The following is a 25,765-nucleotide window of genomic DNA, read 5'->3' as shown; positions in this document are numbered from 1 at the left end:
TAACTACTGCTAATGCAGCCGGGACCAACGGCTTAACGTGCCTTCCGAAGCACTACCTATGACCGGCCTTTGCGAAAGTTGCTTAACTTCAACAATCGCAGACCGAGCGCATTAACCGCTGCGCCACCGAGCTCCTCAAAAACACATAATGACCCGTTATTCTTACCGCGTTTAAAATAGGGATATGAGACTCCCGACAAAACGTGAGGACACAGTGAGTGCGGTTTGTCGTAGTGAGTTTGGTGCGAGTTCAGGTGGTTCCGAACATTCCGATATCAAATACATAAACAAGCAGCAAAGAAAGAGGGTAGACAGATATGTCTGCTCGTAGAAAATTATGGATCTACCTACTCCACTCCAATCTCATCAGTCATCCCGTGATCATGGCACTTGCAACAGTGTCGAAATATCGGCAGTCTCATATCCCTATTTAAACGCGGTAAGAACCCGTTATTATGTGTTTTAATTATGATAATGGTGCTAATTCCTGTAAATACCATCTAATTTTATTTTAAGTTATATCTGTCATTTTCTTATCCGCCGAAAAGGAAAGGGACGGGTAATCGACAAGCATAAAATTTATGGAACACACGTCAATTTTAAGCACAAATCTAAACCAACCGTCTAAAAATTTTACATCCGTCAATAACCCGACACAGTTAAGTAGACAGCACGTCAAACGGATTGCATACCAGCGACGTACCTATTGATTCGTCCGGGTTATTCATTAATTTACTCATTCTTCCTAAAATTAAGAGCTGTGAATCATCCGTTCTTTTTCCTTTTCGACGGATATGAAAATGACGGATATAACTTAAAATAAAATTAGGCGGTGTCTGCAGGAATCGGGGCCAATAACCGCGTAAACTTAAAACAATGTTAAGTATGTGGCTACCTACAGTGCTTCTCTTTATTTTGATCAGAATTATAACGGTTGGGAGATGTGTTGTCCATGTGTGTACTAATAAGGGTCATCATTTAATTTAATACATAAAAATACACCTCAATAACAGCCTCCGTGGTCTAGTGGTTAGAGCGTTAGGCTCACGATCTGGAAGTCCGGGTTCGGTTCCCGATGGGGACATTGTCGAAATATCTTGTGAGACTGCTTTTGTTTGGTAAGGACTTTTCAGGCTTGAATCACCTGATTGTCCGAAAAAGTAAGATGATTCCGTGCTTGGAAGGGCAAGTTAAGCCGTTGGTCCCGGCTATTAGCTGTAGAAACACCTCCACCAACTGGCATTGGAGCAGCGTGGTGGAGTATGCTCCATACCCCCTCCGGTTGATTGAGGGGAGGCCTGTGCCCAGCAGTGGGACGTATATAAGCTGTTATATATATATTATATATATTTATTAAAAATAAGTACGGTACTTAATACATTTTTTGACAATTGACGGTGCAACAAAAACCAACTTTGGTTTGTCCGTACACCGACATTCACCATCGTCGCTTCCAATTTGCAATATAATATCATGCTCGAACAAATAGGTACAACAAATAAAGAACATGTAGGTAGGAATTTATACACTTGCAAACGAAGTACACAAAAACTAGTTTGCTGCATCAGCTTCACCCCGCGCGTCACACGCAACTACCGGACAGCGCGACACACAGGAGGTTTTTGCGGTTTCTCTAATATTTTTCCTGATTTAAGAAATGGTGCTTTAGTTTGTATTTAATGTTAAGTTCTGTGATTTCATTTTTAAGGCTCGTATTTATGTATGTATGTACTTACATAAAAATGAAGATAACAGATGCATGATGTCTGAAATCCATGAAATTGGAGAAATTAGAAGGTTAAACGAAGTTATGCAGTGCCATCTATATCTTTAAGCGGGAACATGGCCTGGGAAAAACCCTCATTACGAATTATGTAACAATGAGTACGAATTGAAGTTAGGCTCCATAGTTACTAGGTTTATCGAAGTATATGATAAATGTGCGTATCTGCGTTGGACGAAGGGTGATGATGTAATCAGGTTCCTCTGGCGCCTCCGTCTGTTCCACGGTGGGTGGGTCCGTGGTCTCCTCTGTTGGAATGGCTCTGTGAAGAAAAATGTGTGAAGAAAATTATGTGAAGAAAAGCTTGTGAAGAAAATTATATGAAGGGAAGTGTGTGATGAAAAAATCTGCGAAGAAAAGTATCTGAAGAAAACTGTGTGAAGAAAGTACAAGGTTATACATTATTGTCAAAAAAAGATACAGAAAATCTAAATCTAATCTAGCCTTCAAGTTCTCATAAAAAAATAGGACAAAAAACGAAATGCACAACAGGCGGCCTTATTGCTCATGGAGCAATTTCTTCATGAAGAAAAAAATGAACACAATCGGCGTTAATAATGCTAAATAACAATTTCTTCCAAGCATCCGTTATGGAAGAAGCCTTCAAGAAAGAGGAGTGTTTCTCTTACCGTTTCTTCCTCTCAGTCTTAGTATCTTTGTCCTTTTCTTCCATATCTTCCTTCTCTTCTTCTCCTTCGACGAATCCTTCGTAATCTGGCGGCATTGACAAGTCGCCACGTCTGATGCGGGTTAGGGACCGACGGGACTTTATGACGTCTCCTGAAAAAGAAGAAAATGGTTTGATAATTTCTAATATAATTATTAAAACAGTAAGGTAGTAGCCCAGTTGGACGCCTGCCTATCACTTTCGCAGGTTCGAAACCTCACAAAGTGATTTTTGTCCCACCGGGATTCGAACCCGGGACCTCCGGATCGTGAGCCCAACGCTCAACCACTGGACCACGGAAGCCGTTCATCAATCAATTCATTTTACTTATTTGATAGATAGAGCCGTGGTAACCCAGTTGGCAGAACGCTTGTCTCTCACTTTGAAGTCGCAGGAATCCAGCACAGGCCTAAAGCAATGATTGTCGAATTCGTTTCCGAATTCATGTTTGGATCATAAATGATTATCACGTGCTCAGCTGTGAAGGAAACATCGTGAGGAAACCCACATTCCCGAGAAATACATTCGGAGGTATGTGACCTAACCTGTATTGGGCTGGTTTTCCCTTCGCGGGTTGGAAGGTCAGACAGTCGCTTCTGTAAAAAACCGGCCCTGTCAGATCTTCAGGTTAGGTAAGCGGACCCTGTGATAAACGGGATAATGCTAGGGAGATGATGATTTAGTGGTTAGAGCGTTGGCGTCTCGATCTGGAGGTCTTGGGTTCGATTTCTGTTGGGGACATTGTCGAAATCACTTTGGGATGCCGTCCTTTATTTGACTAAGACATTACAGGTCGAATCATCTGATTGTAGGAAAGCGTAAGGTGATTGTTTGATGAGGTCTCTGTGGTTCTGTGGTTCACCGGCTTGCTTCTCAAACGGAGAGCAGCGGTGCGAACCCTGGTACCGGATTTGCACCATCATCATCATCATCAGCCCATTAACGTCCCCACTGCTGGGGCACGGGCCTTCCCTATGGATGGATAGGGAGATTGGGCCTTAAACCATCACACGGGCCCAGTGCGGATTGGTGGTTATTAACGACTGCTAATGCAGCCGGGACCAACGGTTTAACGTGCCTTATGAAGCACGGAGGAGCTCGAGATGAAAACTTTCTTTTTGTGGTCACCCATCCTACGACCGGCCTTTGCGAAAGTTGCTTAACTTCAACAATCGCAGACCGAGCGCGTTTACCGCTGCGCCACCGAGCTCCTCATGACTTGCACCAATGAGTTATTAATTTATCTTAAGTGCAGTTTTCACTAACACAGTTGGCTCGACCATTATAGACGGCGATACGGCTCGCCTATCACGTTGGTCTAACAGAAAGCTCGGTGAGGTGTGGGTGCTTAGTTCATCTTGCGATGGATGTACCTCTGCCTACCCCAATTGGGATACAGTCGTGAGCTTATGTTGTTTTATTTGTAGGAGTATTCTTCATTCTCACCTCCGGTTTCATCAGAAAACTCCCTCGCGATCACCTCTTCCACACTCTCGTCATCATATCCACTTTTCCTCATCTCTGTCCTCCTGGACTGTACGAAGAGAGGCATTCTTCCTCCTCTCACGTTACTCCTCGGCATTTTGTACATTTTCAACCTCTTATTCATTTTTTTTACCTTCGAAATAAAATTAAAAGTCAACTTCATCTACACACACATAAACACCTACTGCTAGGCACAGGCGTCCCCTCAATCAACCGGAGGGGGTTTGGAGCATACTCCACCACGCTGCTACACTGCGGGTTGGTGGACGTGTTTTTACGTCTAATAGCCGGGCCCAACGAAGCACGGAATCATCTTAACATAAACATAAACTGCCTAAATACGTCCCAATGCTGGGCCTCCCCTCAATCAACCGGAGGGGGTATGCTCCATACCCGGTATGGAGCATACTCCACCACGCTGCTCCAATGCGGGTTGGTGGAGGTGTTTTTACGGCTAATCATCATCATCATCTAATAATCATCGGCTAATCATCTTACTTTTTCGGAAAAAAAAATAAGAATTAAAGACTCCATTATTTATTAATTCGTTTAGAATTTAGGAAATTCTGGGAATTCTGTGCTATAAAGTGTATTTGATTTTTTTTTGTTTTAGTCAATACAATCTCCCCAAATAATCTTAGCAAAAACAACAACACAAGCTAATTATAAATAGAAAACCTCCTCCAGCGCGCCACACTGAGGCAGAGCGCCCAAAACGCCGGCAGCGTTCCTCCTCTGACCTGCCAGGCCGATTCTCCGCGCAAAATAACTGCCAGCCCTCGGATCGCCAGTTGCCTCAATGAGACGCGCCGAAATGTCACTCAAAAATAATTTCGCCTCAGGGCGATTTGATTTTGATCAAACCGATTCGATTTTTGATTGCTTTTTTTTGTTTGATTTGATTTGAAAAACATCTACCATCGTTTTTAGTACAATCAAGTGCACGTTGGAATTCCAATATGTTTTCGTTACGGTGTCACTAACCCTGTCATTCATTCATCACCAGCCCATTAACGTCCCCACTGCTGGGGCACGGGCCTTCCCTATGGATGGGTAGGGAGATCGGGCCTTGAATCATCACGCGGGCCCAGTGCGGATTGATAGTTATTAACGACTGTTAATGCAGCCGGGACCAACGGCTTAACGTGCCTTCCGAAGCACGGAGGAGCTCGAGATGAAAACTTTTTTTTGTGGTCACCCATCCAATGACCGGCCTTTGCGAAAGTTGCTTTACTTCGACAATCGTAGACCGAGCGCGTTTACCGCTGCGCCACCGAGCTCCTCGGTCCGGGGTCTAAACCACTGAAATTTGAAATACCTGCCGCCGCTCAATGACAACTCTTTTCGCAACTCTACACCTCACTAACCCTGAATTTACTCCTAATGCAGCAGAGTTTTTTAACAAAACCTCACCTTTTTATCTTCTAGACTTTTATCTTCGTAATCTCTATCTCTTTCTCTTTGTATCTCTATCTTTGTTGTTGGTGTCACTTCTTCGTAACTATGCTCCTCTTTCGGCTTAGGCGCCTCCGTTTTGGGCTCTATGTCGTGTTCTTGTCGGACCTTGAAATAAAGTGGTTGGTTAGTACAGGGTGCTGGTGACATCGTAACGAAAACTTTGAGGGATATCAAGTGGAAAATATAGAATTGAAAATAATTTAAAAAAAAACTAAAAAAAAGCATTAATTTTTCGACTGGAAATTCCACTTGATATCAACTCAGAATCATGGTCTGAACCATCCCCTCAGTATTCGTTACGGTGTCCCTAACAACCATACGTGCTTGTAAGGCTACCTGTACGTATTTGTGCGGGGTGTTAGTATGACATTGTAACGAATACTGAGAGGGATAATTTAGCTCATTTTTATGATTTAATATCAAGTGGAATTTTCTATCGCAAAAATATAGAATTGAAAATAATTTAAAAAAAAACTAAAAAAAAAGCATTAATTTTGCGACGGAAAATTCCACTTGATAGCAACTCAGAATCATGGTCTGAACCATCCCCTCAGTATTCGTTACGGTGTAACTAACACCCTTTATATAAATAGGTCAGTATTTTTTCCGCAGTGACTTATTGTAGATTTGCCGCAGGTGGCACTAACTACTTGGCCGGACAAATGGGGAGCTCTCACCAAGCACCTAACACTAGTAGTAACTTACTTTCAATTGACGATTCTTATTCTTCCTTCTTCTTCTTATTATTTTTATATCTTCAATGTTTTCTTCAGAACTCTTCGGTTCTAAACGTGAATTTTTAACTTTTGGCTTCGCCGGCATCGTAGACGACTTATAATACATCTCGTAGATAGATTTGGTTATCCCATCGTCTGATGCATCGACTTGGACTTCTGTAAACACCACACGGGTTTAAAAGACCACATTGAAGCAATATAGGGTAGTTTCCAACTAGTCAAATCAGTTACTTTTTACTAAACGTCAAAACACGAAATTACTATGGAGTTTGTATGAAAAAGCACACTGTGACGTCATAGAAAAAAACTGACAAAATGTCGCACTTATTATTACATTTTTCATTATTAAAATTCATAAATAAGTTTTAAATAGAAAAAATAAAACGTTTTTTATCATCTCTAGATCTGTCTTTATTTAGTAAACAGAATTTCATAATTTATCTTTAACATAGGAAACTATCCAATTCTTCTAAAAAGCAATTTTGCTTGTTCGTTATTTAAATATTTCCCGCGCATTTCAAATTCCCGCCCCTTCCCTTTGACATTTGACAAGCAGATTCGGAACGGAACTCAGAACAATAACTAAAGCATAGAAGGAAGGCTAAAATAAGAATTCAGAAACTATAAACCGGCTCTCTTCTAGCTTACGACACAAACTATGAGTGAGAAAAGGACAAATGATTCGCTCTTTGCTTCATTTTTTCCGAGGTTGTCACAAGTTATCACAACATGAAATGTCATTTGGACCTATTGGACTCATTTTAACTCTGCCAAATACATAGTAACATAACATAAGAAGATTTTACTTATATTTACCGAACTATTTGACACGGTCGCGTGAACTTTGTTTACGAGTGTCTTGTGTTCAGATTGTTTTAAGTGATAATTTAACAATATTTTTCCAAATAAATGGAAAGAAACTTTTATTTATATCAAATAATTGAGTGTCTCGACTCTGTGACATTATGTCTTGTGTGGTATGGGGCTGCAGCTCACATTCAGGAAAAAAAGAAAATAGCCAACAACTTCTGTCGTTTCATCGGTAAGTTTTTTGTAATTTTCTAGTGAAATGTGAACTGCTGAACAATTTTAGGAAAGTAATATGTTTTGCTGAATAGATTTGTAGCATAAAATATTTGAGATATCCATTATATTATACGTTTCATCGATGAATACGGAATTGATTTGAGGTTATGTTGATTGTCCATAGTGATGTACTAAAATTATCGATACTTTTAATTTTTAGATTTCCTGTAGACGATAACAAAGAGAAAGAATGGATAATTCGCATTAATAGACGAAATTGGATTCCAAATAAGTACAGCCGTATTTGCTTGAAACATTTTACTGCGGATTCATTTATGTGTGTTCCTAATTCGAAGTGGAGACGTCTTCGAGACGATGCTATTCCTACATTGAACATTATAGATCAGACAGATGAAATGGTAATTACGGCCGAGCACCACACACCCGAAGTCTCGACGGCAAAAGGGACAAAATTGTGGGTCCGCGTTAAATTCCCATATTTCGCCAGTTTTTGGCTAGCGGCCCACTCGGCAGCCGGCCCTGCCCTGCGATTCGAGTAGTACGGGGCAGGTGCGTTGCTGCAAACCTGCAAGCGCAGGTCGCGTCCCACAATAAAGCATGCCCCCTCTCCTAGGGTATGAGCGTGAGCCCATCGGGCCTCTTACCGTCTGTGCGGCTTAAACCCGGCGGTTCCAATTTGCACGGCACGTCGATCGATACCAGTGCACGGCGGATGACATCATAAATAAATTCGAATATTACAAAATACCGATGAAACGATAATAGTTGCCTATTTTCTTTCCTTGCTGAATGTGAGCTGCAGCTCCAAACTAATATAAACCAGACAATATAATCCAAAAATGGTTAGATCAAGAAGAAGATAATTGCATCCTACAAAAAGAAATCTTGTAAAAAAAAAAATATCGACATTAATTGTAAGTAAATTTAATTTTATCGACATATTACTAAAGTGAAACCCAACACTAGGCAATGAAAAACTTGTGACAACCTACGAAATTACGAAACAATTTTTGTATATGCGTCTTTGTCTAACATTACGCCGGTTCCGTAAGATAAAGTAGAGCAGAATTATAGAGTTCTGTTGCTATTTTAGCCTTCCTTCTATGCTTTAGTTATTGTTCTGAGGAACGGAACGACCGCCATATTTAAAAAAGAAAACACTTTTCGATTCCCGCGCGGACAACGCAAGTGTAGTGTAGTATTGAGTATTAAAAAAAAAATCCAATACCTTGTGAAATCTTAAATAAAACGTAAATGGAATGCTTTCCCGACGACTGTGTGTTTTTGTAAAGTGAAAATAATATTGGATTGTTCATTGGCAAGACAAACTGTAAGTATTTTCCTACCGCAACCGCATTATATTTCATAGATTGCTATTTCTTCTCTTCTAGAAAGTACTTATTCGTTACGTGAGAAATGTCAGGGATCTGTGGCGGCTCCATAATAACCCTGGCACCAGGTTGATGAGGTTGGTAATCCACACGTACCCAGAGGATAGAAAATTGTTAATATGTTTTTATATTGTTTACACTTAAGTTTCATATGTCTAATTATATCATTGTTTATATTGAAAGTTTCACGGCGCATTGGCGCTTCTGCACTGTAAAGTTGTGAAATGTAAATAATAAATAAATTATGCCGACGCCTCTATGCGATATCAGATTGTGTCGTAGGAAAGGTCACACCACGGAATAGAAGAGGTTAGAAGGACCTAGTCAGCGCGCAACGCGTGCCATACAAGTATGAGCAAATAGTTCATAATTCCTGGGTGATGTTTGCGATGATTGCGAGTGTGGAGTATCACCACAAACTATGGCTCACCTTTTGTGCTGTCCTAAGTGCCCTAACACCTGCACTATTAAAGACCTTTACAAAGCCACTGACAATGCCGTAAGCGTGGCCAATTATTGGTCAACAAAAATTTAGTAACGATCGCCATCGACTCGCAAAGAAGAAGAATTCAACTTTGCACTCCACTCGTCCGCAAATTTTACGACACACGGAGCCCCGCGATAGTACTTATACCTATTAAGAGGTAGTTTTGTGTTTTATAAGGGCAATAAGTCACAAATCGACTATCATGCAAGGAGATCACTCCTTATCACAGGAAATCTAAATACTTTAGTATGATCGGCTATTTGTCAAAAAAAAAAAACTTGTATGCAGTATATTACGATAAAATTACAAGCTATCACATAAATTATACAATGCCGGTGAAGCGGCTATGGAATTTGAGAAGCAGTAGAGCTATTGTAGTTATCTGTTTGCAGGAGTAGTAGTAAAAGAGTGGAGTTGAACCGGAGACAGCGGTTCTCATACAAAACGCGCGTTTCCAAACTCTTTTTTCCATTCCGTAAGTCACACTTACCTGGTTCTTTCACTTTTCTCCTCTCCTTTGCCGCTTTATTGTATCGTCTCTTCGGCGATCTCTTCTTCAAATTAGAAGAGAAATCTTCCTCCGACGAGGTGAACTCCTCCGAACTCTTCTCGAAAGCGAAAAACTTATTCGGCTTCAACCATTTCGAGTTATTATTACTGTTTTTTCTTTTCAAAGTTTTTCTGGTCACAACTAAAGATTTTAGGTGCTTGAAATTTTTAGCGTATGCTAGATAGTTTTCTGTTGTAGCAGAGAGGCTAGTATTGTAACTAATGCTTTCCATAGTTGTGACTAAAAATGGTTCTGATTCAAGCACAGTAGTGTTGTCTCTAGCTGTAACTTCATCCGTTTCTAAAGTTTCGCTGGCAATATTAGTGTTGTTATGTTCATTAGTCTTGCTGTCCAAGAGTTTATCATTAAAAGTACCATTAATAGTGTTTTCTAGTATGTTTTCGCTGATGTTAACTGATCGTTTTCTTCTGTAGTTGTCTTCGTATTCAGCTTTATGTTTCGATTTTGCTTTTGTTTTGTCCATTTTACGTCTTTTTCCTTGCGTTTTGCGGCCGTAATCGCCGTCTTCGTCGGAATATGGACCTGAAAATATATTTTATTTGGAAAAAAACATAAAACATGTGTCAGGAGTCTTTGTCTTCGGGAGGCACGTTAAGCCGTTGGTTTCGGTTACTACTTACTGATGTAAGTATGTAGTCGTAACATGAGCCATGTCAGGGGCATTTGGCGGCTCAATAGTAACCCTGACACCAGGGTTGGTGAAGTTGGTCGTCAAACTCACAATCCACACGATAGAAGAGTTGTATTTGTGTGCTGTTGTTGTCAGTTGTTGTTTTAAGTCAAGTTGTTGTTATTACGAGGTGTTGTTGTTGTAAGTTGAGTTGTTGTAGTACTTACCTGCATCTTTATATTCTTTATCGTCTTCCTGTCTGTATTTGTTACTCTTCTCATCCTTGTAATCAACGTTGTCTTCTGGTAGAATCTCATCGTCGGCGCCTTGATATACGTATCTGTGTGGATGGAAGATGACATATAAACATAGGTTGTTATTTTCGTGACTTGTAGTTTTGCCTCATATGCTATTAAAAAAAAATCCTTTAAAAGTAGATTTTTAAAATTTAGCAGAATTTTGAACGTGTGTGTGTCAGCGTGGCAACCAGAGGACGTGAAGATAGTGGCCAGGAGCGATAGCAACCAGGGAGGTAGACATAACAGTGTTACCTGGTACTCCAATCCATCTGTCTGGCGTCGTCCAACCACTGGTTGGCAGCGAGGGTGGTTTCCCGGACCCTCTTGATCTTCAAATGCACGAACAGTAACCTCAGTTGCACGGTGATGTGGGAGGGCTTGTTGATGTAGTCCTCTGGGCCCTCCGACTTCTCCGCCTTGAACCTCCCTGTTGACATTGGCGGGTCAGAGAAAGCATTTAAAGAGCGAGGATTTTTGGGGCTGACCAAGACATTGCTAGTTTGTTTTTAATAATAACAATAATAAAGTTTATTTAGGTAAAACCTAAAGGTTGCTTGCCCTTTTATCGAGTTTTACTTTTTTATTAAGTGTGTGTGTGTGTGTGTGTAGTGCACGTGGAAGGCACGTTAACCCGTTGGTCCCGGTTACTACTTACTGATGTAAGTAAGTAGTCGTTACATGAGTCATGTCAGGGGCCTTCGACGGCTCAATAATAACCCTGACACCAGGGTTAATGAGGTTGGTAATCCACCTCACCCACACGATAGAAGAAGAAGAAGAATGTCGTTTACCGCCACCCATAAAATGTTCGAGTTTTATGTGGTCTAATTCACAGGGCAGGCGTGCCCAATCCAGTTACTCCCCTGTAGATTCGGGGCTGTCAGCCAGGGAGATCTCGTCTTAGATGACCAGACCCCTCCCCCCTTATTTCGGCGCCCGCTGCCGACCGCTGAATGTTGATGCATAACCTCCTGAGACCCAGGGAACCTAAATTCGTCTGATTACGTTGATTTTTAGCGTGGGTATTTTTTAAAGTATAAGAATGAATAAAAAAATAATAAAAAAAATTCTACCCGCACCAGAAGCCTAAAATAGGGGGTATCACAGATGATACTTCGGCTCTGAAAGTAAATAAATTGTGACACATTTAACCGTAATTCTGGGTCATCATTTGATGTGTTACCGGGTGAGAGCCTTCAGCGCTCCCCATTTGTCCGGCCAAGTAGTTAATGCCATCTGCGGCAAATCTACAATAAGTCAAAAAAAATAAAAAATAATAATGTGTAAAACTTGTAAAAGTTCAGTACCCACCTGTTAACTAACCAACTTTTCAGACGTCTCTTAAATAAAAAGAAAGAAAGAGAAATAGAAAGTCTGTCACCCCTGGTAGGCTGCAGGAGCGTGTTCTCGAGGCGCAGCAGGACCGAGCCCCCCTTCCAGGGCTCCAGGGTGAGGATGTGCACGTGACGGGGCAGGCCGTGCAGCCGGAGCGCCGAGTACTGAAACAATAAGTTCATGTACAGCATGGAATAAGAAATAACATACATAAACTGCCTATATACGTCCCACTGCTGGGCACAGGCCTCCCCTCAATCAACCGGAGGGGGTACGGAGCATACTTCACCACGCTGCTCCAATGCTGTGGTGGAGGTGTTTTTACGGCTAATAGCTGAGACGGAATCATCTACTTTTTCGGACAATCAGGTGATTCAAGCCTAAAAAGTCCTTACCAAACAAAGGACAGTCTCACAAAGTGATTTCGACAATGTCCCCATCGGGAATCGAACCCGGACCTCCAGATCGTGAGCCTAACGCTCTAACCACTAGATCACGGAGTCTGTTAATAAGGAATAATACTACGTTATAGAACGGCAACTCTCCGCTCCCCACCAGCATCTGAGCTGTTTAGGTACCACGACCCTCGAACACATCTTCCACCCATTATTATTCTGATCAAAATAAAGAGAAGCAATTATTGGCAACATAAATTTCATCAGTCATCCCGTGATCATAGCACTTGCAACAGTGTCGAAATATCGGGAGTCTCATATCCCCGCTTTAAACGCGGTAAGAACCCATTATTATGTGTTTTAATTAACATAATTCTACACATGATCTAATCCAAATCATCTCCCTTAGCATTATCCCGTTTTTCACAGGGTCCGCTTACCTAACCTGAAGATTTGACAGGTCCGAATTTTTACAGAAGCGACTGCCTGCCTGACCATCCAACCCGCGAAGGGAAAACCAGCCTACAGGTTAGGATGTGACCTCCGAAAATGCATTTCTCGGGAATGTGGGTTTCCTCACGATGTTCATCGCTGAACACATGATGCAAACTTGAATTCTTACATCAGTAAGTAGTCGTTACATGAGTTATTTAATAGAATTAACATGTGAGGGGCCTATGGCGGCTGAGTAATAACCCTGACACCAGGGTTGATGGGGTTGGTAATCCACCTCACAATCCACACGATAGGAGAAGATTGGTTTAGGTCTGTTCTGGATCCGAAGTGACCTCAAAGTGAGAGGCAGTTCTACCAACTAGGCTACCACGGCTCTATAATCTGATCCAAATAACGACATTAATAAGTCCATTGTTTTAAGTTTACGCGGTTATTATCATAATTAAAGCACATAATAACGGGTTCTTACCGCGTTTAAATGGGGATATGAGACTTTAATAATAATGAATATTTAATAAAAACTATATTTACTCCTTCAAAGAAAATTGCACAGAGTCTACGTTCCCCGAAAGACTGTTTTCCGTTTGAGAGCCCCGGCGTATACAAAATAGACTGTAGTTGTGGTAGTTCGTACATCGGACAAACAAAACGGTCTATTTCTTGCCGGATTAAAGAACATATTAGTGCCATGAAGAAAAACGACGTGCAGAAATCTGCTATAGCTGAGCACGTACTGGAGTCGGGCCCTAACCACTGGATAGAGTTTAACAATCCACAAATATTATCGACAGAACGTCATTACATCCCCAGACTCGTAAAAGAGGCTATTGAAATCAGAAAACATAAAAATTTCAACAGGGAAGACGGGTTCAAGTTGTCGAGTATGTGGAATCCAGTAGTAGGTGTTGTAAAAAGCTTGAAACGGCCTAATGTGGTGAAAAAACGTGAGGACACAGTGAGTGCGGTTTGTCGTAGTGAGTTTCGTGCGAGTTCAGATGGTTCCGAACATTCCGGTATCAAAAACATAAACAAGCGGCAGAGAAAGAGGGTAGACAGATATGTCTGCCCGTAGAAAATTATGGATCTACCTACTCCACTCCAATCTCATCAGTCATCCCGTGATCATGGCACTTGCAACAGTGTCGAAATATCGGGAGTCTCATATCCCCATTTAAACGCGGTAAGAACCCGTTATTATGTGCTTTAATTAATAAGTCCACCACTCACCCGTTTGTTCCTAACGTTCTGCCACTTCCTCCTGCTGACCTTGTCTCCTGACGTCATGAACAACCAGGGCTCGAACTGCCACCTCCGAGCTGCTGATGATATCCGCTCCCAGAATGTTAGGTCGTCAACTGGAAAAAAAGGCAGACAAATAATTAAATTAGTAACCAATCCGCAGCTCCTCTGGACTGGTGGAGGTCTTTGGGGTAGTAGCTGAAGACTTAACGTGCCTTAAGAAGCACGGAATCTTACATAACATAAGCTCATGACCACAATTCCAATTGGGTTAGTCAGAGATACATCCATCGCAAGATGATCTAAGTACCCACACCTCACCGAGCTTTCTGTTAGACCAACGTGATAGGTGAGCCGTATCGCCGTCTATAATGGTCGAGACAACTGTGTTAGTGAAAACTGCACTTGAGATAAATAAATAACTCATTAGTGCAAGTCACCGGGATTCGAATCGGCGCTCTCCGATTGAGAAGCAAGCCGGTGAGCCACAGGACCACAGTGACCTCATCAAACAGAAAAAAAAATCATTTTACGTTTTCCAACAATCAGATGATTCGACCTGTAATGTCTTAGTCAAATAACACATCGGACATCGTAGATACCTAGCATTGACACAAACCATGGTTTAACGATGCTAGTTAGCATAATCACTGTGTGTACTAAATTTTTGAAATAAATAAAATAAAAAAAAATAAAGGACAGCATCACAAAGTGATTTCGACATTATCCTCATCAGAAATCGAACCCAAGACCTCCAGATGGAGAGACCGACGCTCTAACCATCGACCAACTAGGGTCGATTAATTCTTTCAAATATTTTTCCTCTCAGACGACGCCTGAGCCCAAGGTTCGCGCCCAACTGGGCACCCTCAGGCCTGTTGTCTTAAACGTTGTATCGGGTGAGAGCCTTCAGCGCTCCCCATTCTTCCGGCCAAGTAGTTAATGCCATCTGCGGCAAATCTAAAATAAGTCACGTCAAATAAAAAAAAAAGTTCTAACCACTAAACTAGAGAGTCGGTTCAGTATTTTAAAATTACTATATTACTCACTCTCTTGTCGAAGATTCCCGAAGATAATTCTGTGTTTGCCCTTCACAACGAGACCCACTCCATACGCCTCTTCATTCAGTGATTCTTCTAAACCGAATCCATCGTCCGTTAAAAGTCTTCTGTGAACCTAAAAAAAGGTTAGAAGACATAAGTTTTATCACGAAGGCAGGACAGAAAATATCCCCAAACAAGCCAACTAGAAAATCACTGGTTGAAGGTCAATGTAACATTCTTGAATTTACGTCATATCGCAAGGTGTTATGACTGAGGAGAAGAAATGTCCAGAAACTGCAACAGCAACACATCTTTTAAATCAAGTTATTACAAGTTATTTACAAGTTATTAGGTCGGAGGGTGGTGGAGGGGGGGGTTTAGTTATTAGTTCTTTTGTATCTCTAACTAAGCGACCATATTCTATTCTTCTCTATTCTACTCCATCCTCTTCTATTGTACTCCATCTACTCTGATATACCATCATCAGTACTTTACTTTATTCTACTCTGCCCTACTCCACTCTACTCACCATGAGCTTAACTTGTCTCATCCACATAATAAGTGCCCCCTTATGCCATTATCAGTGAGTTCTCTTGTATTATCCCCATAGAATTGTTGAGGGACTCCACTATTTTGCACTATTCCACTGTTCTCACTATGAGCTCATCCTGTCGCTCCACATAAGATGTGCCCTTAGAAATATTGAGGGTCTACTACCTCACTCTGTATTACACTTTGTATTACTCTACCCTACTCTCTCCTATTCTACCCTACTTCACTCTACTCACCATGAACTCAAACCCATCCACATTTCATGTGTACCTTAATGCCCCGTCAGTGAGCACGCATACCCCGATAGAAATGTCGAGGGACTACCCTATCCTATTCTACACTACTCCACTTTACCCTACTCTGCCCTACTCTATACCCCAATTTGCCCTACTCTGTCCTACTCTACCCTACTCCCCTCTACTCACCATAAGCTCAACCTGTCCATCCACATAAGATGTGCCCCCTTGTGCCCTATCAGTGAGCACACACATCCCCATAGAGGTATTGAGGGATTGCAAACAGATACGTGACGTCACCGGATAGTAGCAGGACGATACTGGCTTCTTTTGTTGTTGCACTGTGAAATAATCCATACAAATATTATACATGGGAAAGTGTACGAGTTATGTGTCTGTCTTGTAACGCCTGTCACTTTTTTAATAGCAGACGTACAGAACATCTCAGTCGGAAATTTTATCTAGGAGCGAAAAATATAAAATAATGGTGCTAATTCCTGCAGACGCCATCTAATTTTATTTTCAACTATACCTCTCATTTTCTTATCCGTTGAAAAAGAAAGGGATGGATAATCGACAGGCATAACATTTATGGAATATACGTCAATTTTAAGCAGAAATCTAAAACAATCGTCTAAAAATTTTACATCGGCCAATAACCCGACAAAATTAAGTAGATAGCTCGTCAAACGGATTGCATACCAGCGAGATGCCTTTTTTATTCGCACGGGTTATTCATTCATTTAAAATTAAGTTGTTGACAATCATCCGTCGCTTTTCTTTTCGGCGGACAAGATAATGACGGGTATAACTTAAAATAAAATTAGGAGGTGTCTGCAGGAATCGGGGCCAATAATTATCTAAACCTAAAAAAATAATACTCTTAAATAATAAAATAGATAATACTAAAATAATAAGTTACTAAAACTCTTTTTTTGTAATGTTACTAGACTTAAAAATTTATAAAACGCTTTGTTGATCGTATAAGAGTGAAGTACGCTACGAGTGGCACCGCCGCAAACTTCATTCGTGACGCGACATTTTTTTCTTTCTGAAACCGTTGATTGTTCGTGCGATTATGGAACGTATGTAACGCCTTTCAATTTTTTAATAGCAGACGTACAGAACAGCTCAGTCGGAAATTTTAAGTAGTCTGTTTGTCCGTCTTTCACGGCAACACGGCGACACGGAGTAATTTTATATAAGACTTTTCAAGGTAGGACTAAAAATTGGTACATTGAGAAAGGGGAGTCATGTTACCCTGAATTTAACGCGAGCGAAGGCACGGGCCAAAGCTAGCAGTTAATAATTGTAGTATATACGAGTATAATCCGCCTCATTACATACTTAAAGGCGGACACTTAAAAAAATATATCATTCTCCTTATGTTATACTATGCTATGTTATGTTATTTTATGCTATACTATGCCATGTTATGCTATGTTATGCCGTGTTATGCTATGTTATGCTATGCTATGTTATGTCATGTAATAAATTGTGTACTCACACGAGCTCTCATTCCAGCAAGTTCTCCTCATCATCTGGCGGCCGTTGGAGTCGGTGTAGAACTGTCCACTGTTGGTGATATTTGTACTGAAGATGGTCACCACCTCCTTGCCCAGGTCAGTGCTGAAGAGTTTGGGTCACATAAAAAAAAACAATGAATTAATTACAAACAAGCTGATCTTACGAAAAGAATTGCAGCCTATCACATACAATATGCATTGCCCGTAAAGTGGCTATGGAATTTGAGAAGCAGTAGAGCTATCGTAGGTATCTAACAGGAGTAGTAGTAAAAGAGAGCGGGGTTGAACCGGCGACAGCGGTTCTCATACAAAGGAGGGCAATTCTCTGCCGTTTTCTGTATTTCCGAATGCATATAACCCGGGTGCTTTCAAGGCCAGAGTGAACACCTTCTGGGCGAGCTCCATTTTAGGCCTCGTCAATGCCTTCGGGCAAGTCTGGGGCCAAGAGCAAACCCAACAAAGGTAAAAAAACGGCCTCCGTTGACCAGTGGTTGAGCGTTGGCCACACGATCCGGAGGTCCTGGGTTCCAATCCCGGTGGGGACATATCACAAAAATCACTTTGTGATCCCAAGTTTGGTTAGGATATTACGGGCTGATCACCTGATTGTCCGATAAGACGAGCCGTGCTTCGGCACGTTAAGCCGTTGGTCCCGGTTACTACTTACTGATGTAAGTAAATAGTCATAAAATGGGGGCATGTCTAGCCTTTGGCGGCTCAATAGCAACCTTGACGCCAGGGTTGATGAGGTTGGTAATCCACCTCACAACCCACACGATAGAAGAAGTAGTCGTTACATGACCCTGACACCAGGGTTGATGTTGTTGGTAATCCACCTCACAACCCACACGACAGAAGAAGCTCACGGCTGTACCTTAATGGGGTGGTCAGAGAGACATAAGGTGCAAAAGTCCAATCAGTTTCTTACAAAGAGTCTTACCCGATAGGCACGGGTCCAATTAGCCACTCCAGCTCGACAAACTCTTCGCCACGGTACAAGCGAATCACCTGCGTGATCCAGTCAGAAAACCGCTGCCTGATCTCCTTCACAATAGATCCTCGGACCACATTGTATGTCACTTTTTGGGTTACCTGTATAGAAGATAAATCCATCAAACAATTTATTTTATACATTTGTTTTAGGTTTACGCGGTTATTATCATAATTAAAACACATAATAACCGGTTCTTACCGCGTTTAAATCAGGAATATGAGACTCCCGATATTTCGACACTGTTGCAAGTACCATAATGAAACTCATGGTGAAACTCATATGTAACTTACAAACTTGTACACCATCATAGTATGCAAATAAAAAATATTAAATATTGAATATGATGGCGATATTAAGGCATTATGGTGATAAAGGACTAGCCTATTGCCCATAACATTAGTCCATCATGTTAGAAGACACAATCCCTCTGTCGGATTTTGCGACATGCCCGGGAACATGGGATCGTCCCCTCTACAGGTACCTTCTGAACCCATCCATGTTGAAAATAATTTGAAAAAACTAAAAAATTACATAAATGCGACGGAAAATTCCACTTGATATCAACTCAGAATCATGGTCTGAATCACCCCTTAAAGTTTTCGTTACGGTGTCACTAACACCCTGTATTTATTATTCTAACACATTTTGCTTGATCTGGATAAAGTTTACTGGCTGTATGGTGCAAGTCCGGTACGGGGCTAGAACCCTCGTTCCCGATTTGAGAAGCGAGCCTGTGAACCACAGAACCACATTGACTTAGCAGATGTGTTTAGGTGAATGATTTTGGTCAGTCCATTAAAGTATATTTGAATAACTTGAGTAGCTTACAGCAGTGGGCCTGGAGTTCTCTGGTCGGAAGCAGTAGGCCCCCGACTGCTGGGTCTGCTGCGCCTGGCTGTAGTAATAGAAGTTCTGCGACACCTCCATCCTAGCGCCATCCACGTGCTGGATGGACTCCAGAAGACCTGTCTCCTTGTTGACTGTCACTTTTAGGTACTGAAAAAGTCATGTTAAAACATGGGCGGATCCAGGGGGGTTGGTCATGGGTAACATGGGTAGCCACTGCAATTTTATCCAATTCTCCACGGAGGTAAGGTTGTCTGCAACCTGGTGCCCTGTGGAACACCTGTCCCGACGAGCTCTGACCAGGGGGGTTAAAATGTCCACATCGAGGCAATTCATCTAAGAAAGCAACATTGCAATTTGACATTTGCGCATATAAAAGTAAGTGCAACAACTGTCAAATAGCAATATTGCTTTCTTAGATGAATTGCTTCGATGTGGCCATTTTAACCCCCCTGGTGTGCGCGTGGAAAGGTGACGGCAGAGGCAGCGAATTTACAAATATAATTCACTCGGACGACGCCCTGAGCCGAATGTAATACAAACTGGACTTAAAAGAGAAAGGAAAACACGAAACATTATGAGTAGGGCCCTGTGCTGGGAGGTTTTCTGACCACGTCTTTCCCTCAGCGATACAGCTTCCGATGTGGTAGTAGTTTTACAGCTAGTTACATAATTAGTAATTTAATTTTTGACGTTCAAAAAGCGCTAACTATGTAAGCCAATTTCAAAAATAGTTTTTGATTTTTGTTGTAAGACCTCAGGCCTATTGTCTTATGTACCGGGTGAGAGCACCCAGCGCTCCCCATTTGACCGGCCAAGTAGTGAATGCAATATGGGGCAAAGTTACAATACCTACCTCATTGGCAATGTTGTTGGTGACTATGTCATTAGGATCCGTCTCTGGTGTCTTGGATTTCTGAGCGTGTTTCTTGGCAAATTCATTTTCTTCCTGTAAATTGGAAGCAAGCACTCATTTGCAATTCATGTTTGGATAGTAAATGACTATCACGAACTTAACGGTGACGGAAAGCATTATAAAACTGTGGTACTTATATCTATTTTTTTACAAATGCCGTTTTATTGAATATGCAGTGTGTAGTTGTTTCGGACCAGACAAACTTTAAGGGTGGATTCTACGAGAAATTTCATCGAGAAAACACCCCCATATGTGAGGTGAAATCTCAAAAAATTGTTGCTGTTTTTTTACAAAAAAAAAAGAGATTAGGTGCTTTTAACTTATTTTATGTACCTTTTTAGCAGTTGTGGATATTTTTATTCGATAGAGACGACTTTTTGCAGATAAAAGCATTTTATTTCATATCCGTAAGGCTTTTAAATCTCGAGATATGATTTTTTATGAAGAAGAAAATCTAAAAAGTCTAAAATTTTAAAATGGCCGCCATTTCTAGAATATTGTGATTTGACCCCACATATTTTCTCGATGAAATTACTAGTAGAATCCGCCCTTAAAGTTTGTCGGGTTCGAAAAACTACACACTGTATTACAGAAACATCATCGGAATCATAAGCTGAATCATTCCCCTCAATATTCGTTACGATGTCACTTACACCCCGTACAAGAATGTACGGTCACGAGTACTAATATGTATACACTTTGAAACCATGTCACATCAACTTATTTGACAAATTGAAGTGTAAGTCTCATTAAATGTCAAATATGATAGTGCGACAGAGTCCTAAAGTGGGTACATTATATTGCTCATGACATGCTTTAATGTTATTTGTAAGTAATACAGGTTTTCCTAGTTTGGGGGACAGAGAATCACTATTTGTATCAAAACTCTGTACGATCAACTGCTATTGTAACTTTTCGTTTGTGTTATTTTTGGAAATAAAAATACTTATTATTATATTATTATTAATAGTGTGTTATTTGTGCGTGCGTGCCTGCCTGCGTGTGAGTGTGTGTGGGTATGTCTGTATGGTTCTGTAGATGAGTAAGTTTATTTAAAAATGTATATACTCACCAGTTGATCCCTAACTGGGGATATGTAGTAAGCGACGTAGCCCAGCGGTGGGATGTTCTCAGCCTCGAAGCACAGTTCCTGTATGACGGTGGAGGTGCGCCCAGGCAGGTTGATCACCGCGGTCGGGATCGGGACCAGCTGGTATTCCACCTCCTCATCTGTTGAAGGGAAGAATTAGCTCATTATTCTGAGTTAATTATATTATTAACCCTTTCACGGACAGAGACCATGGGTCATTGATGGTTCATAATTAGTATGAGAGTATGACAACTTGGAATCGGAACGTCATTGGACGTTCTGTTCTTGAAAGTGTTAAAAACTATATTGGCCTGGCGTCTGTGGTCCAGTGGTTGAGCGTTGAGCTCACGATCCGGAGGTCCCGGTTTCGAATCCCAGTGGGGACACATCACAAAAATCTCTTTGTGATCCCTAGTTTGGTTAGGACATTACAGGCTGATCACCTGATTGTCCGAAAGTAAGATAATCCTTAAAGCTTAAAGCTTTTTACAACACCTACTACTGGATTCCACATGCTCGATAATTTGAACCCGTCTTCCCTGTTGAATTTTTTATGTTTTTTTGAAAAGAGGAGTGAAATACAGTATACACATATGTCTGCCCGTAGAAAATTATGGATCTACCTACTCCACTCCAATCTCATCAGTCATCCCGTGATCATGGCACTTGCGACAGTGTCGAAATATCGGGAGTCTCATATCCCTGATTTGAACGCGGTAAGAACCCGTTATTTGTTTTAATTATGATAATAACCGCGTAAACTTAAATGCTATGCTATCTTATCATCAGTTTTACCATTAAAATCCCGGATGGAGTAATGCAGAGCTATGGCCGGAAGACGAACGTGGAAGTATGTCTTCACGCTGAGAGGGTTGTATACCAGGAGCAGCATTGATTCCTGGGTGTCTGTGAACTGGAAAGAAAAAAACATACCTTCAAATTCCTTGCTGTAACTCCTATTGGGGTTACAGTCGCAGATCACCAAGAACCAGGAAGGAACAAAGATAATTTTGAAATTATAGAAATTTAGGAGTACAAAACGATCGGCAAAAAAAGTGAAGAAGGAAAAAAGTGCAAACTAAGAAAAGTGTAAACTAGGAAATGTGCAAAATGGGGAAAATGAAAAAAGTGCAAAAGGAAAAAGAGACAATCGTAGCATAACGGAAACTTTAATTGATATTCGGCCTCCGTGGTCCAGTGGTTGTGCGTTGGGCTCACGGTCCGGAGGTCCTGGGTTCGATTCCCGATGGGGACATATCACAAAAATTACTGTGTGGCATTACAGGCTGATCACCTAATTGTCTGAAAGTAAGACGATCCGTGCTTTGGAAGGCACGTTAAGCCCGGTCCCGGTTACTACTTACTGATGTAAGTACGTAGTCGTTATATGAGCCATGTCAGGGGGCTATGGCGGCTCAGTAATAACCCTGACACCAGGGTTGATGGGGTTGGTAATACACCTCACAACCCACACGATAGAAGAAGACGACAGAGTCCTAAAGTGGGTACATTATATTGCTCATGACTGTACTTACTCGACACTGGCTGATGTTAAGTTGATGACAAACAACGAATTGTTGGGAATTCTTTGACCGCCGTGTACCGCCCCAAGTTGGAGTCAAATAGCTGAAAAAAAATAATCAAATACTTACAAAAAAATATCTAACCTATGGCACTCACAAACATACCTACAGAGAGATTCAGCTCGTGATTTTAATATCAAATGGAATTTTCCATCGCAATAGTATGAAATTGAAACAAATTAAAAAATAAACGCAAAAGTAAATCCTGAAGAGTTTTTACAACGGGAACATTCCTACTTTCGGAACATTCCTAGCAACTGCACAATACTGCTCAAAACTCTGCGAACTCAAATAGTGCCTACTCAAACTTCAACCCACCCCAAATTATATGTATCAGGGAACAGTGTCCCCAGAAGAGAATTCCATTCTATTTCCCTCCGGGAATTGAACCCAGATCCTCCATCATGACACCACTCAAACAGTGAACCACGCCGGAATGTAGCTAAGATAAAACGATAATTTCAAATAAATGTCTAATTACTTCTATGCTGTTCTAGGAGCAAATAAAAAACATAGAACACGTCCAGCTGCCTGTCTTCCCGAGCATGTCGTAAAAACCGACAGATGGATTGTGTCTGTGGCGGACCCAACTAGTTGGCCAGCTAGTTCCGCCCACATGCAACAGATGGCGCCACATTCAATAATGTAGTTTTCAAGCAGTCGTGAAACGCGATATCGAAGTTTTCACAGCAAGACGCATATATACAACTTCCAACATAACACCGTTGGATCGTCGATCCCTAGTCACACTATCAACTTGTGGCTAGCGGGGTACTATGCTCAGTTCGGTACCCCGAAAACATCCTTTGGCGGCAGCACACCCTCTCCGCCAAATGTCCTCTAACATGATGGACTAATGTTATGGGCGATAGGCTGATACCTTATCACCATAAGGTTCATCATATCCAGCTTACGACATCGTATCACAGTGGCTGCAAGTTGTCTTTGATTACTTGTGGCTCTGCCCACCCCATTAGGGATTACGGGCGTGAGTTTATGTATGTATGTTCAAATAAATTACATACCTTAATAAATTCGACACTTTCTTAGTACAAGCATCAACTGCTTCGCTTAGAGTTCTTATGAAATCATTAGTCACATGTTGTTGACTGGTCCCTGAAATAATTCACATTATTAACACATATCTCCCTAGCGTTATCCCGTTATTCAAAGGGTCCGTTTACCTAAGCTAAAGATTTGACAGGCCCGGGTTTTTTTCATCATCATCATCATCAGCCCATTAACGTCCCCACTGCTGGGGCACGGGCCTTCCCTATGGATGGCCTTAAACCTTGATTGATGGTTATTAACGACTGCTAATTCAGCCGGGACCAACGGCTTAACGTGCCTTCCGAAGCATGGAGGAGCTCGAGATGAAAACTTTTTTTTGTGGTCACCCATTCTATGACCGGCCATTGCGAAAGTTGCTTAACTTCAACAATCGCAGACCGAGCGCGTTTAAGCAGGGACATGAGACTCCCGATATTTCGACACTGTTGCAAGTGCCATGATCACTGGATGACTACAACACTACTTGCAACAGTGTCGAAATATTGGGAGTCTCATATCCCTGCTTTAAACGCGGTAAGAACCCGTTATTATGTGTTTTAATTATAGCAATATTGATGTTACAGAACTGAAAGCGGAGTACAATAGTAAGAAGATCAAGATATCGTCAGAACTGTTCGCCAAAGGATGTGTCACCACACCTGAGCAGGGTTTGCAGGCTGCCCAGAAGATTGGTAAGCTGGTCCTAGTTACTACTTACTGATGTACGTACGTAGTCGTTACATGAGCCATGTCAGGCCTTAGTGGCTCAATAGTAACCCTGACACCAGGGTTGATGAGGTTGGTAATCCACCTCACAACCCACACGAGACAAAAGAAGAAGAGCCCTCAGCGCTCCTCTGTCTTACCTGTAATGGCGTCGTGATGTAGTACCAGGTTGGTAGCGTGTCTCAGGAGATGTAACTCGAAAGAATCTCCCATCTTTGCTATTACTGTCAGTTGTTTCACAACCTACATAAAAAGTTTTTATATTTATTGAGTATTTTTATACATTGGACTTTATGTACCACGCACTATGACAAGAAAAAAATGTGGCCCACATATGGGCCATGCACGAATGAGTTCCAAATTTATTGCCTCATATGTGGTTCATGCACAGTAAACGTGTTGAAGATCTTACCTGTAGAAAAACGTGAGCTCTCCTAATGAAATACTTAAGGCTGGGTCGCGATGTGTAATAGCCAGTCCAATATGTATTCCCATCACTGCCGTAAGGTAAATGGTCGTTCTGGAATGAAATAAAAACTATATAACCATTACACCCCGGACACTTCATACCAAACCTCGTTTTACACAGACATTACACATTGACGTTATCGCGCACGTGTGTGTGTGTGCCGCTTACCGTGTAAGCGAGAGAGAGAGAGATGCAGAGGAGGTGAGGTGAATCTACTTCATTTCAAACCTGGTATTGGCCCTAATTCCTGCAGACACCATATTTTATTTTAAATCATATCTGTCATTGTCTTATCCGCGTAAAAGCAAAGGGACGAATGATTGACAGCTGTTCATTTTAAAATGAATGAAAAACCTCCCGTCGGATTTTCCCATTTTCCCTAGTACCCACATATGGGTCATACTGACTCATATAGGGGTCATAGTGTCCCATATATGGGACATGGTGCCCCACATATGGGACACAGTGCACCACATATGGGACATGCACGTATGAGTTTCAAATGTATTGCCTCATTTGTAGTTCATACACAGTGTACATGTTAACATGAAATTTGATGGTTTAGTCTTAGTTTTGTAATAAGATGGTTTATATTTCTACAAATCTCACCCTTTCAGTGTAAATAGCCTTATCCCGTCGTCCATACAAGTATATAGCCTTCAAATAACAAGATGGAGTCGAGTAGAATATATTCACATCTGATATGTTCCCGGGATGGGTGTTCACGTGACTGAAAAAAAAAATGGAAAATAAAAAATAAATAAAAGAGTTTTT

General features: G+C 41.4%; 2 protein-coding genes across 3 annotated transcripts in view; one reads left to right on the top strand and one right to left on the bottom strand.

The window, feature by feature from the left end:
- LOC126379097 (acetyl-CoA carboxylase) overlaps nt 1-25,765 on the top strand; it is a 255,256-nt gene that overhangs the window by 112,395 nt on the left and 117,096 nt on the right. The window lies entirely within an intron of this gene.
- Nucleotides 1,862-25,765, bottom strand: part of LOC126379078 (lysosomal alpha-mannosidase-like) — a 33,232-nt gene continuing 9,328 nt past the window's right edge. The window contains exons 9-31 of the mRNA XM_050027641.1: nt 25,601-25,721; nt 24,935-25,042; nt 24,663-24,765; nt 23,772-23,862; nt 22,699-22,789; nt 21,959-22,076; nt 21,146-21,303; nt 20,014-20,106; nt 19,140-19,307; nt 18,258-18,409; nt 17,299-17,420; nt 15,981-16,132; nt 15,010-15,136; nt 13,949-14,076; nt 11,917-12,034; nt 10,788-10,962; nt 10,464-10,576; nt 9,546-10,148; nt 6,099-6,286; nt 5,349-5,498; nt 3,897-4,068; nt 2,413-2,563; nt 1,862-2,045 (exon numbers count right to left, since the gene is read on the bottom strand). Coding sequence (XP_049883598.1) covers nt 1,898-2,045; nt 2,413-2,563; nt 3,897-4,068; nt 5,349-5,498; nt 6,099-6,286; nt 9,546-10,148; nt 10,464-10,576; nt 10,788-10,962; nt 11,917-12,034; nt 13,949-14,076; nt 15,010-15,136; nt 15,981-16,132; nt 17,299-17,420; nt 18,258-18,409; nt 19,140-19,307; nt 20,014-20,106; nt 21,146-21,303; nt 21,959-22,076; nt 22,699-22,789; nt 23,772-23,862; nt 24,663-24,765; nt 24,935-25,042; nt 25,601-25,721 — 3,550 coding nt within the window. The 3' untranslated portion in view covers nt 1,862-1,897. The remainder of the gene's footprint in view (nt 2,046-2,412; nt 2,564-3,896; nt 4,069-5,348; nt 5,499-6,098; nt 6,287-9,545; nt 10,149-10,463; nt 10,577-10,787; nt 10,963-11,916; nt 12,035-13,948; nt 14,077-15,009; nt 15,137-15,980; nt 16,133-17,298; nt 17,421-18,257; nt 18,410-19,139; nt 19,308-20,013; nt 20,107-21,145; nt 21,304-21,958; nt 22,077-22,698; nt 22,790-23,771; nt 23,863-24,662; nt 24,766-24,934; nt 25,043-25,600; nt 25,722-25,765) is intronic.

Source organism: Pectinophora gossypiella, chromosome 28, assembly GCF_024362695.1.
Source record: "Pectinophora gossypiella chromosome 28, ilPecGoss1.1, whole genome shotgun sequence".
NCBI classification, from domain to species: Eukaryota; Metazoa; Arthropoda; class Insecta; order Lepidoptera; family Gelechiidae; genus Pectinophora; species Pectinophora gossypiella.
This window is presented reverse-complemented; position numbering and strand designations above follow the sequence as displayed.